The following is a 20,126-nucleotide window of genomic DNA, read 5'->3' as shown; positions in this document are numbered from 1 at the left end:
TAATGAACACCCACAGCGATTTTGGTGAAGACCCATCCATACCCTGCGAAGTAGTTAGGTGGACATATACAACGGACAGTACAATTATATTTATATAAATTTTAAAATTGTTTGCACTGTACATTTCAGTATATTCAATTTTAACATAATATCTTACATCTCAAGGCATGGGAAGGTTTCAATCAGAAAATGTCCAAGCAATTCTTAAGACAGCTTATCAACTTAAATATTCCAATATCATGAGAGGCCCGGCATGGCCAAGCGTAATCCCGGTCGAACCAAAGATGCTCGCCTTTTCAGCCGTGGATGCATTATAATGTGACGGTCAATCCCACTATGCGTTGGTAAAGGAGTTGCCCAAGAGTTGGCGATGAGTGAAGATGACTTGCTGCCTTCCCTCTAGTCTAGTCTTACAATGCTAAAATAGAGACGACTAGTGCAGATAGCCCTCGAGCTGCTTTGTAGAAATTTAAAAAAAAAAGTATTATCAGATATATGGAAATCTCTAAAATAAGTCCACACGAAACGATTGTCTCGAATATTAAGTTCAGTCAATCAAATGTATGAGTCAGTGTCAACGGAAGTAGTTTCGTATTGTCAATGCAATAGGTATGTTAGTATTACATTTTTTTAACTGTTCACTGTCTAAAAGAATGGCAGAATGTTTATATGTATATATATTTTAAGAATTGTGTTGTTAATAAACGATTAAAGTCGTTACGTTGGCGTTAAGCCTATTTATTAGCAAGTTAATTGGGCGATACCTATATTTGTATTTTTCATAGATGGCTAAGTTACCGAGGCTTATTTACTACTGTCTCTAATTTTGAGCTACTGAATGAAGGGAAAGTAATACGTTTGAAGCATCTTATCACTCATGCTGAGGGGTTGACTGTCATTCTTTTAACGTACCTGTAACTTAAAATGCGGAGTGGATGGGTGTAAATGTTCTTGTGATATTGTATAAATTCTTACCCACCTCGCCAGCACCGAAATCCATATTGCCAATAAATGAAAAATTACATATCTTTAAAAATACATTTTTTTTTATTTCAAATCTAAGCATGTCATGGAGAAGTTATTAAATTTTCGTAACTGTTCGTTGCTAATGACACGTTTATCCCTCTTGTACAGTTTTATTACCACTTTGTTCACAAATCTCATTTTATTATAATTATTGCAATAATTTCATGTTATATATTAACGTAGTTTTTGTTGTTGTTTTTCTATTAAATTCTTTTATTTTTCTATTAAATTTTTCTATTAAATTTAAAAGTAAATTCATCTAAACATTTTACTGTCTGGATTCGCATGCTATTTACAAATACGTTATCAAAATTGTATGTATTTTAATTTCTACTTTGTGAAGGAAAAACAGTTTAATTTTTGAATTACGCGCAAAGCTACACGAGGGCTATCTTCGATAGCCGTCCCTAATTTAGTAGTGTAAGGCTAGATGGCAACTAGTTATCACCACCCACTGCCAATTCTTAGGATACCCCTTTTACCAACGAATAGTTGGATTGACCGTAACATTATAACACCCTCACAGGTGAAAGAGCGAGCATGTTTCGTGTGACGGGGATTCGAACCCGCGACCTTCGGGTTATGTGTCAAGCGCCCTAACCATCTGACCGAAGGGAAAACGAAATGGATTACTGTATTTTTGACTTGAAACATTGTAACACAAACAAGTATTGCCATTAACAGTTGAAACGGATTCGGAAAGAACTTGTGACCTTTGCTGTTGCCCTAGAACAAAGAGGTTATCAGGTCAACAAAATCCTATTCTTCGATATCTCTGCGTTTCTTTAAACACTCCAAAACACAGATCATAAGGCGTAACAGAGTAATACAAGCTTCCTGTTTAGACAGATATGACTCAGTATACTGCCTACAACAAAGAACGCCCCCCATCTTTCCTCTATTTCAGTGGTTATCTTTAGCAGAATTAACTTCGTTCGTTTAAAGCAGAAACAGCAACATTTCTTTTATAATTTGGGGGCAAATATACAAAAAGGTCATATAAGCATTGCCGTCCCTAACGAAATTTCATTATTTGTTTATTTCAAAGTTAAACCACACTGAGCTGTCTGCTCTGACCATCGAGGAGAACTGAGCATTGGCTTTTAGTTTGTTGTTTTTTTTTAATTTCGCGCATAACTACGCGAGGGCTCTCTGCGATAGTCGTCCCTAATTTAGCAGTAAAAGGTTAGAGCGAAAGCGTGTAGTCATCACCAGCTTGGGCTACTATTTCACCAACGAATAATGAGATTGGCTGTACTTTATAACGCTTCAGCATTATAAGTCTGTAGCAGGCTTAGTGCTGCCCCTCTGAGGACTCGTGATTTGGGACTAAAAGACAACAACACTCTCCGCCAATTCTGAGACTGCTATCAACGTCTGGTCGAGTAGAGGGATTTGTCCTTCACTCTTATAACACAACCACGCCCTAAAGTACGAAGCGCGTTTTGCTGTAACGGATCGCAAAACACGAGCCCTTGAATTCACAGTCCGGGCTACGCCTATCTCTTTTATAGTCTTGCTTTTACGAAACATAATATGAACTTTTTGAAACGACATCATTTGAAGTAAACAAAATAACTTGTCAAACTCTCCTCATAACACTGAAATTACTCTTAACATAATTTTATTTTATATAATTTAAGGTGTATCATAAGTTACAAGAAAACTAGTCTTAGCAATTTTTATTGTTTTCAAATCCCCACACAGAAAAAAAAAGTTGTTGAATGTAATATTTGTTCTTCCTGCACCGTTCCGGTGATTATTGTTGTTGTTTCTGACTGGAAGCAAATCAAGTGAAACATTTCTTATATTTTCTTCCTTGCTTTTAGTCGCTAACTCTAATACGATCTGAGAATAACAGTTGGCTCTATCCGTCGATAACAATTCTTATTTCAAGTGTTTTCAAATTCAACTGAATGATGTCAACATGTGTAAGTTAGTATCAAACCTTACATTTCGAAGTTATTTTGTTAGCATATTAATGTCAAATGGTAAAATGTGGTTGGTATAATTAATATACGATCAATAAATAATCTTTATTGGTAAAGTTTAACTAACCTCACCAACAAATGGGTCACCTGTGAGTCTGAATGTTTATAACACTGTAAACAGGGTTTCGATACCCGCTGGTGAGCACAGCACAGATAACCCATTAAGTAGCTTTGTACTTAAAACCAAGCAAATGTAACTCCTAGTGACTTGTACAGCACATTTGGATAGTAAAGCTGGTGTAGCCATTCTGTGAGTTCTAGTATTATGTATTTTTCAAACTGCTCGGTGTTCGACATCCGGATTTGTGAAATCATGAAGAGGTTTACTTTTCTCACATCTCCTCTAAACAAATGAAGCATCACTATACGGCCCCTGCATGGCCAGGTGGGTTAAGGAGTTTGACTCGTAATCTGAGGGTCGCGGGTTCGAATCGCGGTCGCACCATAGATGCTCGCCTTTTCAGCCGTAGGGGCGTTATAATGTGACGGTCAATCCCACTATTCGATGATAAAATAGTAGCCCAAGAGTTGGCGGTGGGTGGTGATGACTAGCTGCCTTCCTTCTAGTCTTACCCTGCTAAATTAGGGACGGCTAGCGCAGATAGCCCTCGTGTTGTTTTGTGCAAAATTCAAAAATAAATAAAGCACCACGATGTCTAGTGGTAAACTTCAGAACTTCGACCGCAAACATGAGTAACAAGTGATTAAAAAACCAATAGCTTTAATTTCAGTTTGTTTGTTTGATATTAATCAGAAAGCTACACAATGGGTTATCTGGGCTCTGCTCACCACAGCTATCGACACCCAGTTTCTAGCGTTGTAAGTTTGCAGACTTATCGCTGTGCCACTGAGAACTTCAGTTTTACCATTGCTGTGTTTTAACTATGCTCATATTATGGTGTTTTCCTTTTTAGGCAAACCAAGTAACCCCGCACCCCTTTATCTTTCTGACACAGTGGCGAGATCAAAGACTTATAACACTAACTTTGGGGATTCGATTCCTATAGTGGGTATACCGCGGATGGCCTATTGTGCACTCTCAAAATGAAACAAATGAAAGCCACATCCAATAAAATCCCAGGCAGTTTTAAAAAGCTGATATTATAATTATCATAACCAAATTTAAATTCATAACCTCTAATAGTTCGAATACATTCCAATGCTTGATTGGTTTGTCGGTAACGTTTTCCTATTAACGAGGTTCGAAGAGAATATGTAGAAAAACCCATAATCCGAGCGGTTGTATTACTAAAAATTAAGTGTTCCTTTATGTAGTACAATAATTAAAACTATTTGAGTGAAAGTAAACAAGCGTTCAACAATATTTTAACCACACTACGTCACATAAAACGAAGTATTACACATTGCAGTTTACAACTCACATTTCCGGTTTTCTTATCGTTTCCGGTACTCAACCTGTACGAAATATGACTAGCGACCGCGATGCAGATAAACCCGCGAATTGTCACCTTCAAATACGTCATCAAATCACTGAAAGCCGTTGGTCACGTGACTAAGTTACTCTCGTTGAAGAGATCTAGACTTGCAGAAAACGTAGAGTAGAGGACAAGGGAACGTCGTGGGGCCAGAGTATCGTGGGGTAAACAGTTTTTGTATAGCCTAAAGTTGTGTTGTTGTTATTAATATATGATGGATGTATTATCTTGATTGTTATGGGTTAATATTAAGTGTCGATAGATGTTCAAAGTAACTATGAATAATCAAACAAGTAGCCTATGTGGTCAACCTACGCCACACATCTCGTGCCTCTACCCGGAGATCTTAGCCCTGATTTTCAGCCATCTAAATGTACGAGACAAGGGACGTGCGGCACAGGTTTGTTCGGCTTGGCGGGAGGCAGCGTACCATAAGTCCGTCTGGCGCGGAGTTCGTGCTCGGTTACACCTAAGACGGGCCAATCCTTCTTTGTTTCCCAGTTTAGTGCGTCGAGGAATTCGTCGAATACAAATTCTTAGTTTAAGAAGGAGCCTCCGAGACGTGGTCTTGGGTGTTCCAAACCTGGAATCTTTAAATTTGATCGGATGCTACAACCTGAGTGACTCGTGGCTCAGTCATGCCCTCGTTCACGAGGTGCCATCGTTGACAGATCTGAATCTTAGCATGTGTAAACAGATCACAGACTCCAGTTTGGAACGTATTGCTCAACACTTACAGAACTTGGAGATTCTGGATTTGAGTGGTTGTTGTAACATTACGAACACGGGCTTACTGCTGGTGGCCTGGGGACTAAGGCGGCTTCGTAGTCTTAACTTGCGTAGCTCTCGGCATATATCAGACGCTGGAATTGGTCATTTGTCCGGCTTAAACCCAGAAGCCGCCGATGGAACCGTGGCTTTGGAACATCTGGGGCTTCAGGACTGCCAGAAAATTACTGACAACGCCCTCAGACAAGTGAGTTTAGGACTTCACAACGTGCAAAGTATCAACTTAAGTTTTTGTGCTAGTGTGACGGACTTCGGTCTGAAGTTTTTGGCACGAATGTGTGAACTGCGCGAGCTGAACCTCCGAAGCTGTGACAACATCACAGACTTGGGCATGGCTTACCTGGCTGAAGGCGGTTCGCGATTAACAACTCTCGACATCAGTTTTTGTGACAAGGTAGGGGATCAAGGTGTACTCCATATCTCCCAAGGTATTTTTAATCTCAGAGACCTCAGTCTCAGTGCGTGCCCCATCAGTGATGAGGGCTTAAGTCGGATCGCTCGCACGCTCTCAGACCTTCAGTACCTGAATATCGGTCAATGTTCTCGTGTTACCGACAAAGGACTTAGTCTTATTGCTGACCATTTGCATCAGCTCCGCAGTATTGACCTCTACGGGTGCACTAAAGTCACCACAGTGGGACTGGAAAAAGTGATGCAGCTTCCATGCCTTTCAGGCTTAAATTTAGGCTTGTGCCCGTTGTGGGAAAACGAAGACACCCAGCCTGTCTGTGATAGTGTACATGTGTATAAATAGTATATATATATATAAATGTACTGTAAAAAAGCGTATACCCCAACTTACACACACACACATATTTGTATTCACACACTTTCACATATAATATCCTGATAATTTTTGAAAACCGTATATGAAGTGAATGAGACGGTCAACAATTTCCTAAGCCTAACATTGTGACAAAATGTTACGAGAGTGACTGCCTAAGAGATGAGTACACTTTTTTTTCTTCAAAGAAAACTACTGTATCATACGTAAGGTTTGAAATTTCTTTTCCAAATTTTATTTTTGAATGATATAAATCTCACATTTAAACTGTATATGTATTATATATTTCTATATATATATATTTTTTATCCCCAGTCTGCCGTTAACTCGTGTAGCACAGGATTAAATATTTGTTTTTAAAGTCTGTATCTTAGTCTAAGGTGTTTAGATCTACAACTTACAAGAAAACAAGTAATACTTAAATAAATTACAGTAGTCACATCAGTCAGGTACACCCACACTGTGGGTGGAAGACTTTATAAAAACTTCCAAACTTACGGTAAGTGTATTTATAATTAATTCAAATATTATTTTCACTTCTCAGTTTCATTCACTCTTTCAATCAGCTAACATCACGAACGAGTCATTACTTCTAACCAAAATAAGTAAATATTATGTTTTATGCTAACAATTAGTTTTACAAACAAATGGTCACCAGTTCTGCGAAACTTTGATGGGGAGATTGTATGCAGTATACATATAAAACTATTTAGGGAAAGCTTAGATCGTTTGGTTTAAGAAAAATATCGCAGGAACTGTTAGTTTGTTTGAATATATGTTATCAACTGCATAGATACCAGAATAGTATATGTCTCTGTTGTATACCTATTTATTCCTATTGAGGTAATTACATTTATAAAGCAAACAGAACATTCCTACATTAACTATCAAACGGAAGCTTAAGGCTCGTGTACGCTTAAAGAGTTTCTTTTTTATTTCAATCACAACTGGCTTCCCATGTTTATAACATTACACAGTGGTTAGTTTTAATATGTTGATTTCGTATACTATATTGGTACATGTAACTTCACATAGTTGGTTATCAGAGATGTTAAAGAGAGTTGATTAGTTTCGACTTTTAACGAATTTAAATCGTTAAATTTACGTTTCAAGAGGTATTAAAATAATGCCATAGAGATAGTATTTCATAAATATTTGAAGTGGTCGATATTTAAGCTTTCTTGTCCAATTTCCATCTTGACATTCAAATAGTCGAGGAATTTGTCTACCAAAACCAAATACCTTCAGGTCATATTTTATAATATTTTACTTAGATTCGGAGTTAACGCTTGCATTATGGGTAGCGTTGTAGGTTTATGTGTGCAATAAAGAAAGAGGTAACTGACCGATAGCTGACCACATGTTTGAAGGGGGTTGTGTAACTGAGTGTAGAAATGTAGAGGGCGTGCTTAGATGTTTGATTATATTTATTAATATAGGTATAAAGGTGTTCCTTTGTATTGGTTTATTTTGGGCTTGAATTATAAACTAATACAAAGAAACACCTTTATACCTATGTTAATAAATATAATCAAACATCTAAGCACGCCCTCTACATTTCTACACTCAAGTTACACAACCCCTTCAAATACGTGTGCCATAGTTTGGATTCATCAGCGTTTAGTTAAATATGTATGGGCCTTTTTTTTTTTGTCACACGTTCGTATGAAAATATATCGAACCGATGATAAAGCTACGTAGTTAATATTTGGAAGCAAGTTAATTTTTCCCGCTCTTTCGTTTGTATTGACAACAGCTTAACTAATTATTTGTCTAATACTAATTCCAACACGAAATGGTCACATGATGAAAGAGTACATTCTAATACAAAAAGCTATTAGGCGCTGAATAATACAAAACAACCGTGTTTATGCGTCCCTATAAGTAATTAATTAAGTGTCAAGTTTAATAAAGTTTAATACCTTTAACTCTGTATGCAATCAGTACACTGATGAAAGTTCAACAGGAGCAAATGTAACAGTAGGGTTAGTTATATAAGAACTGTTACAAAGTGGCCACAAACGTGGGAAAGTCAGGAAGCTTGGGAAAAAAGATGATATTCGTGAAACTTTCCAAAACTCATAAACATTTCTTCGCCTCTATTTATCTTCGAACATGCAGGTGATTGTAATCTCTACTGCTAAGTTATATCTATTACTGATTTTTTTAAACAAGGCCAGTCACCTTGTTACTTCAATTCGTTATAAGTAGCTAAATCATTTCGTTTGATGATGGTTCTTTGAAAGAGAATGCTGTTTGTTTGTTGTTGTTTTTTTCCTTTTGACCATAAAGTTATCATGTCCCTCTTTGAAAATCGTATTTTATGATAGGTATTCTGAAGTGTTACTACCCGTTAAAAATCAAGTGATATTATACAAGTACAATTACGAGAAGAGATTGGAATACCAATGGGTCCTACATATGGTCGGTTGGTTGGTTGGTTGGTGTTTTATGGCATACATGTGCATGTTAAGGTCTGGAAAATCTGGGTTTGTGTCTTAACAAGTTAGGGAAAGAAATGTAAATGTTATTATTTGCTATTATTATTACACAACATCATATCTTCGGCCATATTGTGTATTCTTTAAATAATGTTTTCTGTTCAAAAATTAGCTTAAGGGCCTTTAATTTACATATTCGTATTTGGTGGTTGAAAACGTATCGCTGCTCAAGTGCATAAAACCGTTTAAGTTACATTACATAATGCAAACAAACTTGAATTTATTTTTGAAAAAAATATCGTTATAATATTAGTTTGCCGAGGGGCTTTGCATTGTTCGTTCTACATGATGGGCTAGGTACCAATACTCTATCTACCACAGGTATCGAAACCCTATTTTCAGCGTCCTAAGCCTGCAGATTTGATGCTAAGCCACTGAGGGGCATTGTTAGAGTGAAGCATAAATTTATGTAGTCATAATAATCATGTGTAAATTATTTAGTTTCACTTGGTCTCTTACAATAACGAAAGACCAGTGTTTGATTTCATATTTCCTGTTTCAGCAATAGCTAAAATACATAAACACTGAATTAATATCTAGCGCAAAAGCGAACTTTGCGTTGATCTCTGTGTGTGACATCACACGGTGAATCATATCTAACACAGAAACATCTTTAATCATAACAATAAGAAATGTACGAACTTTTTTATAAACCTCTGTCAATAACCAACTTAGAGAATGTATGTATAGTTAAATCGATATTTCAAGAAATAAGGCGGGTTGACCACGTACAATTTAGGGGTTGAAGGTCATTGTCACTTCAGTGGGGACATTTGTTTACAGTTTTGCGATTCTGCAGCACCACGGTAAATTTTAGGTATCTGGTTTAATTAACGCTCATTGGGGTTTATGTTTAATTTCCCAGTGTTAGTTTGTTTACAAAAACTGACTACCATAGACCACGAACATTAGTTCGATAGTAAATGGATGGCGTTATGGAAATGTGTTATTTTTACTGGGTTCGGTTCTTCCAATTATTCTCCAAATGTCTTTAGTTCTTGATAATTTTACGAGCCAATACATTTTTTTTTTTTTTGCCTTTGAAACTTTTAATATTAAATATTGAATCAGGTTTGTTTACATCTCTAGATATTAACATTGAAATTCACAGATGATCGCTATTATGTTACAACAAGGTTAGTTTCATTTGTAATTAGTTTCAGTTCCAGAAAATATCTTGCTGTCGGACGAAACATTTTAAAATGAGTTACCTCACTTATAAAAAAAAATTACAATTTTTTTGAGCAACTAAATATCTATTTAAACTTATTATAATGTTATTTAACTAGTAATAATAATATGGTTGTGATTTATAAAAACAAATCACTTTAAAATTATAATTCTAATAAAGGAAATATACAGAAAAGGCGTTTCGGGAGAAATACACTTGAAATTTAACTATTTTTGAGTGTAGTAGAACAAAATCTATCTGTAAAACATACCTCATTTTACAACCAATGACAGTATGAACCCTGACATTCTGTAACATTTTGCAGCTATCAAGTGTAATTGAAATATATATCGTGTCTCTTACATGTTTACTGCCATTTCAGGCCCTCTGTGATCTAATTGTTTTGAAAGAACAATAAACTTCTTTGGACCTTGGTAAAACATAAACTAAAGAGTTTGTTCATGAATATATCCCATTCTGTAAAGTTGTCTCAAAAAACAGCTCATTTAAATTTTCACTCTTTAAAACTTTGTGTGATATTTCAGACTCTCTTGTTAATGGTAACAGAAGTATGTAATTAATGAATTATATGTAGAAAAATTAAATAACTGAATAAATGTATATAAAAATGTAGATGCACATGGGACCTGTGTTGTCAGATTCATGATTGGTGCTTTGAAAATTCTGTTTATATGTATATATCGATACATATGTATATTATATTTTATGACCCTGTAAATCTCAGTTTATAAAAACAGTTACTTTAGTATAATGTGTTGTGTGAATCAATTTATTAATATTTATTAAATACAGTTATGCGGGTATTAACAAACTTGTAAAAAAACACGTTATGTGCCTATGTGAACACGTGGTCTGTTTGTTAGCATTACATTATTCTTTAAACAATGTGAACACGTGGTCTGTTTGTAGCATTAAATTATTCTTGAAACTATGTGAACACGTGGTCTGTTTGTAGCATTACATTATTCTTTAAACTATGTGAACACGTGGTCTGTTTGTAGCATTACATTATTCTTTAAACAATGTGAACACGTGGTCTCTTTGTTAGCATTACATTATTCTTTAAACTATGTGAACACGTGGTCTGTTTGTAGCATTACATTATTCTTTAAACAATGTGAACACGTGGTCTGTTTGTAGCATTACATTATTCTTTAAACTATGTGAACACGTGGTCTGTTTGTAGCATTACATTATTCTTTAAACTATGTGAACACGTGGTCTGTTTGTTAGCATTACATTATTCTTTAAACTATGTGAACACGTGGTCTGTTTGTAGCATTACATTATTCTCTAAACTATGTGAACACGTGGTCTGTTTGTTAGCATTACATTATTCTTTAAACTATGTGAACACGTGGTCTGTTTGTAGCATTACATTATTCTTTAAAGTATGTGAACACGTGGTCTGTTTGTAGCATTACATTATTCTTTAAACTATGTGAACACGTGGTCTGTTTGTTAGCATTACATTATTCTTTAAACAATGTGAACACGTGGTCTGTTTGTTAGCATTACATTATTCTTTAAACTATGTGAACACGTGGTCTGTTTGTAGCATTACATTATTCTTTAAACAATGTGAACACGTGGTCTGTTTGTAGCATTACATTATTCTTTAAACAATGTGAACACGTGGTCTGTTTGTAGCATTACATTATTCTTTAAACAATGTGAACACGTGGTCTGTTTGTAGCATTACATTATTCTTTAAACAGTATGAACACGTGGTCTGTTTGTAGCATTACATTATTCTTGAAACTATGTGAACACGTGGTCTGTTTGTAGCATTACATTATTCTTTAAACTATGTGAACACGTGGTCTGTTTGTTAGCATTACATTATTCTTTAAACTATGTGAACACGTGGTCTGTTTGTAGCATTACATTATTCTTTAAACAATGTGAACACGTGGTCTGTTTGTTAGCATTACATTATTCTTTAAACTATGTGAACACGTGGTCTGTTTGTAGCATTACATTATTCTTTAAACAATGTGAACACGTGGTCTGTTTGTAGCATTACATTATTCTTTAAACAATGTGAACACGTGGTCTGTTTGTAGCATTACATTATTCTTTAAACAATGTGAACACGTGGTCTGTTTGTAGCATTACATTATTCTTGAAACTATGTGAACACGTGGTCTGTTTGTAGCATTACATTATTCTTGAAACTATGTGAACACGTGGTCTGTTTGTAGCATTACATTATTCTTTAAACTATGTGAACACGTGGTCTGTTTGTAGCATTACATTATTCTTTAAACAATGTGAACACGTGGTCTGTTTGTTAGCATTACATTATTCTTTAAACTATGTGAACACGTGGTCTGTTTGTAGCATTACATTATTCTTTAAACAATGTGAACACGTGGTCTGTTTGTTAGCATTACATTATTCTTTAAACTATGTGAACACGTGGTCTGTTTGTAGCATTACATTATTCTTTAAACAATGTGAACACGTGGTCTGTTTGTAGCATTACATTATTCTTTAAACTATGTGAACACGTGGTCTGTTTGTAGCATTACATTATTCTTTAAACAATGTGAACACGTGGTCTGTTTGTAGCATTACATTATTCTTTAAACAATATGAACACGTGGTCTGTTTGTAGCATTACATTATTCTTTAAACAATGTGAACACGTGGTCTGTTTGTAGCATTACATTATTCTTTAAACAATGTGAACACGTGGTCTGTTTGTTAGCATTACATTATTCTTTAAACTATGTGAACACGTGGTCTGTTTGTAGCATTACATTATTCTTTAAACAATGTGAACACGTGGTCTGTTTGTAGCATTACATTATTCTTTAAACTATGTGAACACGTGGTCTGTTTGTAGCATTACATTATTCTTTAAACAATGTGAACACGTGGTCTGTTTGTAGCATTACATTATTCTTTAAACAGTATGAACACGTGGTCTGTTTGTAGCATTACATTATTCTTTAAACAATGTGAACACGTGGTCTGTTTGTAGCATTACATTATTCTTGAAACTATGTGAACACGTGGTCTGTTTGTAGCATTACATTATTCTTTAAACAATGTGAACACGTGGTCTGTTTGTAGCATTACATTATTCTTTAAACAATGTGAACACGTGGTCTGTTTGTTAGCATTACATTATTCTTTAAACAGTATGAACACGTGGTCTGTTTGTTAGCATTATATTATTCTTGAAACTATGTGAACACGTGGTCTGTTTGTAGCATTACATTATTCTTTAAACAATGTGAACACGTGGTCTGTTTGTTAGCATTACATTATTCTTTAAACAGTATGAACACGTGGTCTGTTTGTTAGCATTATATTATTCTTTAAACAGTATGAACACGTGGTCTGTTTATAGCCTTATATTATTCTTTAAACAGTATGAACACGTGGTCTGTTTGTTAGCATTACATTATTCTTTAAACTATGTGAACACGTGGTCTGTTTGTAGCATTGTATTATTCTTTAAACTATGTGAACACGTGGTCTGTTTGTTAGCATTACATTATTCTTTAAACTATGTGAACACGTGGTCTGTTTGTGAACACGTGAACACGTGGTCTGTTTGTAGCATTATTAAACATTGAACACGTTCTTTAAACTATGTGAACACGTGGTCTGTTTATAGCATTACATTATTCTTTAAACTATGTGAACACGTGGTCTGTTTGTAGCATTACATTATTCTTTAAACAGTATGAACACGTGGTCTGTTTGTTAGCATTACATTATTCTTTAAACAATGTGAACACGTGGTCTGTTTGTAGCATTACATTATTCTTTAAACAATGTGAACACGTGGTCTGTTTGTAGCATTACATTATTCTTTAAACAATGTGAACACGTGGTCTGTTTGTAGCATTACATTATTCTTTAAACAATGTGAACACGTGGTCTGTTTATAGCATTAAATTATTCTTGAAACTATGTGAACACGTGGTCTGTTTGTAGCATTACATTATTCTTTAAACAGTATGAACACGTTGTCTGTTTGTAGCATTACATTATTCTTTAAACAATGTGAACACGTGGTCTGTTTGTAGCATTACATTATTCTTTAAACAATGTGAACACGTGGTCTGTTTGTAGCATTACATTATTCTTTAAACAATGTGAACACGTGGTCTGTTTGTTAGCATTATATTATTCTTCAAACAGTATGAACACGTGGTCTGTTTGTTAGCATTATATTATTCTTTAAACAGTATGAACACGTAGTCTGTTTGTTAGCATTACATTATTCTTTAAACAATGTGAACACGTAGTCTGTTTGTTAGCATTATATTATTCATTAAACAGTATGAACACGTGGTCTGTTTATTAGCATTACATTATTCTTTAAACAGTATGAACACGTGGTCTGTTTGTTAGTATTACATTATTCTTTAAACAGTATGAACACGTGGTCTGTTTGTTAGCATTACATTATTCTTTAAACAGTATGAACACGTGGTCTGTTTGTTAGCATTATATTATTCTTTAAACAGTATGAACACGTAGTCTGTTTGTTAGCATTACATTATTCTTTAAACAGTATGAACACGTGGTCTGTTTGTTAGCATTATATTATTCTTTAAACAGTATGAACACGTAGTCTCTTTGTTAGCATTACGTTATTCTTTAAACAATGTGAACACATGGTCTGTATTATACTATTCTTGAAATTATATGACACGTGCTTGTTTGTTTGTATTATACTATTCTTGAAACTATGTGAACACGTGGCCTATTACTTAACATAGTACTGTTATTTCAACTCTGTGGAAGAACTCTTTGTCTGGTTTTTCAGTTGTTATAAATTTTAATTTTCTATGTTCCAATGTGTAACCTTTGAAGAACTATCTATACTGTTTATCTTTGTTCAGTTTTTGATGCTTATTTTTGTCGGTATGTTTTCTGCCTAGTTTACCATTGAAGACATTTGTGAAGTATCGGATTATACAATACCAACATTGTATTTGTTACTCGTCAATGAACTGAGCGCAAGAAAAACCGCCACTGAAGTAAGCTCTCTTTGAAAGTTATCGCGTCTATAAGAAGTGTTTGTGTTTTCTTTTTTAGCAAAGCCGCATCGGGCTATCTGCTGAGCCCACAGAGGGAAATCGAACACCTGGTTTTAGCGTTGTAAATCCGTAGAATTACCGCTGTACTAGCGGGAAGCTTTATAAGAAGAGACAAAGGTGAAAATTGCCACAAAAAAATAGAAGTTTTTCCTATAAGGTACTCTTTTGTAATTTGCAATCAAATTGTACTAAACTTGTTAGACATATATATATATAGTTAACCGTTCAAGGAATACAGAATATGAGAGACAAGTGGCTATTATATATATGTATATACAGGTGAGTAGGTATTTGAATTATGTTTTATCTTAAAGGATTATAATGCCGAATGGTTACTAATAAATTGAATATTATTAAATTGTTTATTATTTGTACAGTTTTACGCTTAATGTAAGGCGTAACCATGATTTTTGAAATAAAAGTCTGGTTAATATTTTTTCTTTATTTATTAAATATTTTTATCTAAAAGCTATCGTCATAATACTCAGTATTTTGGAATATCTCACACGAGAATGAGGATTTTTACCCCTCACTTGTTCCAATACTTTTGAGTGTTCTTGAATTATGTAATATATTTTTTAAGAATGAGTGAGACATCTATACATTTTGCTTACTTTAGGAAAATCCGTATTTTCGCCTGAAACCTAATGTTCAATTTCCAATTCTAATTTTTATTTAAGGACGAATATTCTTAAATTTTACGTGTTGTATTTATACCAAATATATATAACTTCTCTAATTATTGTTTGTTTATTTTGTATTTCGCGCAGAACTACATCAGGACTATCTGCGCTAGCCGTCCCTAATTTAGCAGTCTAAGACTAGAGGGAAGGCAGCTAGTCATCACCACCCACCGCCAACTCTTGGGTTACTCTTTTACCAACGAATAGTGGGATTGACCGTCACTTTATAACGGAAGTATGTTTGGTACGACCGGGACTCGAACCCGCGACCCTCAGATTACGAGTCGAACGCCTTAACCCACCTGGCCATGCCGGGTCTCTCTGGTTGTTCACCTCTACCACATCTTGTGTATACTACTGACAAAATGCTAAGGTCAGAAACCTCTGTTTTTCAGGCGTATAGTCTCTAATTTTCTGTTATAACAGACATAAAGCTGAGCATGTTTCAGTACAACCGCTTCTAGATACTTGGATACCTCTTTCGACTCGCTAACTACTAAACCTTAAATATGTACTTCAAATCTCCTTGTATCAGTTGTTGTTGTTTTTAATATTACCGTGAATTATTTATATTTCACAAATGTTTGCAATCTTTGTTGGTTGTTTTTTTTTTAACCTTTCTCAGAATTAACTCATACATTTTTGGTAAACTTATGGACGTCTTATTTCAAGTTTTAAGGGCTGTAAACTGCCACGCGGTTTGCATGATTAAGGATATTAAATTCCATAACCGGTTTTTTTTTAAAAACCTTTTATGCATCACATTGCTTGTGGTTCCCAATATGTTTCACATTTCTTAATTGACTACGAGGCACCCACATATATACATATATATATATAACATATAAATAAAGAGAACGTTAAGTAAATATTATAGTAAAACGACTGTTTAAAAATAGAGGAACAAACCTGTGATGAAACACGTTTTGATTATCAAAGCAGCCTTAACAACCACAACAAAAAAGTTACCTAGATTAAAATTATCGCGAGGGAACAAGCTATAATGTGGGATATAAAATATGTCCTTGCCTTCAGACAGTTTTGTGCTCAATTCAAGGCCTAACTATGAATTTTTGAAATAAAAAACTGGTTAAAACACAGAGTAGAACTTATATCATTGTAGCCTGTGCCCTGATGAACTTTTAATATATGTAGCGTTTTTTTTTGTAGTTGTTAAGAGTTCTTTTGATAATTAATATAAAATATATATGTACCGTCAACATTACGGTTACTTCCAACAGTTATTTCTGGGTTCCCCTACCTATGTAACAAAGAAAATGAATAATTTCATCCAATGTGTTTGGTCGTTTCTTTACCGTGACTGTTGTAGCAAACAACAATAGCGAACTTGACGGTTTCAGAAAAGACAAGTGACGATCGTAAGCAAAACTAACACCAGCGCATCGCTAGTACATTTGACGAAAAATAGGCCTAAGAAACGTGACTTCGCTTTCAAAGACCAGATCAAAATGTGGGGTAATGAGTTTAATTGCTAATGTTGCCTGATAGAAGATATGGCCACCAAAATGACAAATTAAAATATTCGAAGAAATACAGATTCATTCCGTAACTAAGAAGCACAGAAGAAATGTAGATGAGAAAATTATTAATCAAGAAAACACTTCAGTGTTTGCTCTGCTAGAATTAGTGTATGTATATTGTATCGTTACATGTTCACAAACATAGGGTGCCTCAACTACTTGTTTTCCTCCGAAAATCCACGCCAGAAGTTATTTGAACTTTTATACTGTACTGATGAGTCCGAAGCGTGTCACATTGTATAAGCCTAGTTTTAAAGTTAGTACAATGAATTTAATAAAGCTGTGAAAAAAAGAAAATTCACTTTGAGAAACCCAAGCTTAGATAGCTGGAAACTTTTATCCTATGTTAGTCTATTGAGAGTTAGGTTTGTTGAAGACAAAAAGGGATTAGATGGTAATGAAAATGAATTTATTTGACTAAATTGTAATGTTAAAGCTAACCCTAAGCTAGGACTCAAATGTACAAGCAAGTTGAATGTTTTAAAATGGCAAGGATACAGAACAAGGATACGTTAACGTATGTTTAATACCACACGCATTGCTCAATAATATCACTTCTGTATGTTTAATACCACACGCATTGCTCAATAATATCACTTCTGTATGTTTAATACCACACGCATTGTCCAATAATATCACTTCTGTGTGTTTAATACCACACGCATTGACCAATAATATCACTTCTGTATGTTTAATACCACACGCATTGTCCAATAATACCACTTCTGTATGTTTAATACCACACGCATTGTCCAATAATATCACTTCTGTGTGTTTAATACCACACGCATTGTCCAATAATATCACTTCTGTATGTTTGATACCACACGCATTGTCCAATAATATCACTTCTGTATGTTTAATACCACACGCATTGTCCAATAATATCACTTATGTATGTTTGATACCACACGCATTGTCTAAGGATGTCACTTCTTTTGATGTTTTTCCCATTTCTACCTCCCTCTTAGCCTAATTTCGAACACTGTGTTCTCCTTTCCGACCCCTTATCTCACTAGTGGACGCGTCTATCCTCAGGGTAGAAGTAATATCACACAGAGGCACGTACTTATATATAAATATATATACGCATATACATACATATATATATATACACATATATTCTCTATACACATTGACGTAACGCGTTTATCGAGAAGAAAGTCGATCTATCCCACTAAGATGCAACCTATATATAGTTACTAACAGCCTTCTCAGCTGAACCGCAGTTCCTAGCTAGCACCACGGCTAATTTCACTCACCAGGCTTTTCGTTAGAACATGCCTCCAGTTTCTACATAAACTAGTACAGGCTCAATACACATGTGGGCAAATGCAGACCCTGGTAACCATGGTAACTTGATAACGATTATCCCTCGGCGTTTTAGCGTGTATTTATTTTATTCTCTACGGGTCAGATTTCTGAGGAAAAATCAAAATCAGTATCTACTCAGAGATATTGCAAAATCTCTTGACCTTCGTTGTTCTGTTGTATTTCATAGATGACCTCTGGAGTTCACACTGCATCAGAGTAATTACTTTGAAATTATGTATTTCAGTCGTATTGTCACGTGTTTAATTATTATCCAGTCTCTGCAGTTATTATGAAAACGTAACTGAACAGCATAGTTTAACCCGAAAAAAAATAAAAATAAAAGAGAAACTGTCAGAATAAGTAGATAAGTTAACACATAGAAAACAATCACACGTTTGTGGGTTTATATCAAAAGTATTGCAGTAAAGTAGACCACGTATTCAAGTTTTAATGATATGGGTTATACCCTACTTATTATTTCACTAGTAACAATACAACTCTCACCAAGTTTGAAAGGATTACCTGTTTGTTTGCTTTTGAATTTCGCGCAAAGCTACACAAGGGCTATCTGCGCCAGTCGTCTCTAATTTAGCAGTGTAAGACTAGAGAGAAGGTAGTTAGTTATCACCACCCACCGCCAACTCTTGGGCTACTCTATTACCAACGAAGAGTAGGATTGACCGTAACATTATAACGTACTCACTGTTGAAAGGACGAGCATGTTTGGTGTGACGGGGATTTGAACCCGTGACCCTAAGATTGCAAGTCAACTACCCTAACCACCTGGACGTATGCCTACTGGTAAAATAATATAGATACTCATGGCTGGTTGTTTGTTTGCTGGAAAGAGGTGTGTGTATATTCATGTTCCGTGGGTGTTCTACATTGGTACCTCTGTGCATAACATACATCCAAAGATGTTGCATTAATAAATTAACTTCATATTTCAACCCAATGTAATCGGGCATCATTAAATACAAATTTCAGACAGAAATCAATACCTTGAAACCATAAACATTTACTTTCGTGTATGTTTCCTTATACTGACATTTTACTTGACAAGTAATTTTAGAATATCACATTTTCATGTAATCTGCATGTAGCATTCAAGTGTAACATGATATCATTAAATATAAGCTGTAGAGGTAAGTCACTGACAATAAATGGGTACGATTTTTTTTTTTTTTCTGAATGTAGATAACGTCACTTTTCATACGATGTCACATCCAAACATAACCTGCTATTAGCTTACATTACATGTAATTTTGAAGTAAGCTGTTTTCCCTTACTAATTAGAATATCTTCTCTGTTTGCAACATCAGTTTAGACTCCGAGGATACTGGAAGCGAATAAATACCTAAGAAAGATAGGCTCTTAAAAGTCATCGTATTTTGAAGGCTGAGCCAAATACGCATTAATTTGCTATCAATATTTTAATTGATTTTTGTTTATTTTTAGAATACAACTTGGTTTAATTTGCATAGATTTTACATTTTGTACTAATCTGCTATTACTAGCTAGGCTTTACGATTTTTTATATAATATATATAGATATATTACCAATCTACTATTTCTAGCTAGGCTTAGCGATTTTTTGTACAATATATATATATATAGTTTTACCAATCTACATTTAATAGCTAGGCTCAGCAATTTTTTGTACCGTTAGTGTGGATACATCACTATTTTTTAATGACGTGCAATAAAGGGCAAGGTGCAGTCCATAATCTAACTTCTTTACATGAAACAAGGGGGAAAAAAAAAGCCAGAAAAAAATTAGAGCAATTCTATTATGGCGGTCTA

General features: G+C 34.7%; 1 protein-coding gene and 1 long non-coding RNA gene across 5 annotated transcripts in view; both read left to right on the top strand.

Annotated features, from left to right (window-relative positions):
- The first annotated feature begins 4,549 nt into the window (after positions 1 to 4,549).
- LOC143251082 (uncharacterized) overlaps positions 4,550 to 20,126 on the top strand; it is a 92,687-nt gene continuing 77,110 nt past the window's right edge. For 3 of the 4 annotated variants that reach the window (XR_013028491.1, XR_013028490.1, XR_013028489.1), the window contains exons 1-3: positions 4,550 to 4,617; positions 14,627 to 14,725; positions 15,556 to 15,841. This is a non-coding gene — a long non-coding RNA (uncharacterized LOC143251082). Of the gene's footprint in view, positions 4,618 to 14,626; positions 14,726 to 15,555; positions 16,057 to 20,126 lie in introns of those variants that run through there. The other variant, XR_013028488.1, reaches the window with a different exon arrangement.
- On the top strand, positions 4,563 to 10,467 carry LOC143251081 (F-box/LRR-repeat protein 14-like). Its single transcript, XM_076502442.1, has one exon. The coding sequence runs from the start codon at positions 4,716 to 4,718 to the stop codon at positions 5,994 to 5,996; it is 1,281 nt and encodes a 426-aa protein (XP_076358557.1). The 5' UTR covers positions 4,563 to 4,715; the 3' UTR covers positions 5,997 to 10,467.

The sequence above is a fragment of the Tachypleus tridentatus genome, chromosome 5, assembly GCF_004210375.1.
Source record: "Tachypleus tridentatus isolate NWPU-2018 chromosome 5, ASM421037v1, whole genome shotgun sequence".
Lineage (NCBI taxonomy): Eukaryota > Metazoa > Arthropoda > Merostomata > Xiphosura > Limulidae > Tachypleus > Tachypleus tridentatus.
Note: the sequence above shows the minus strand (reverse complement) of the source record. Positions and strands in the feature narration are given on the sequence as shown.

What these genes read in the sequence shown, in the direction of transcription:
- LOC143251081 (XM_076502442.1), top strand. Translation starts at nt 4,716, where the DNA reads ATGTTCAAAGTAACTATGAATAATCAAACAAGTAGCCTATGTGGTCAA.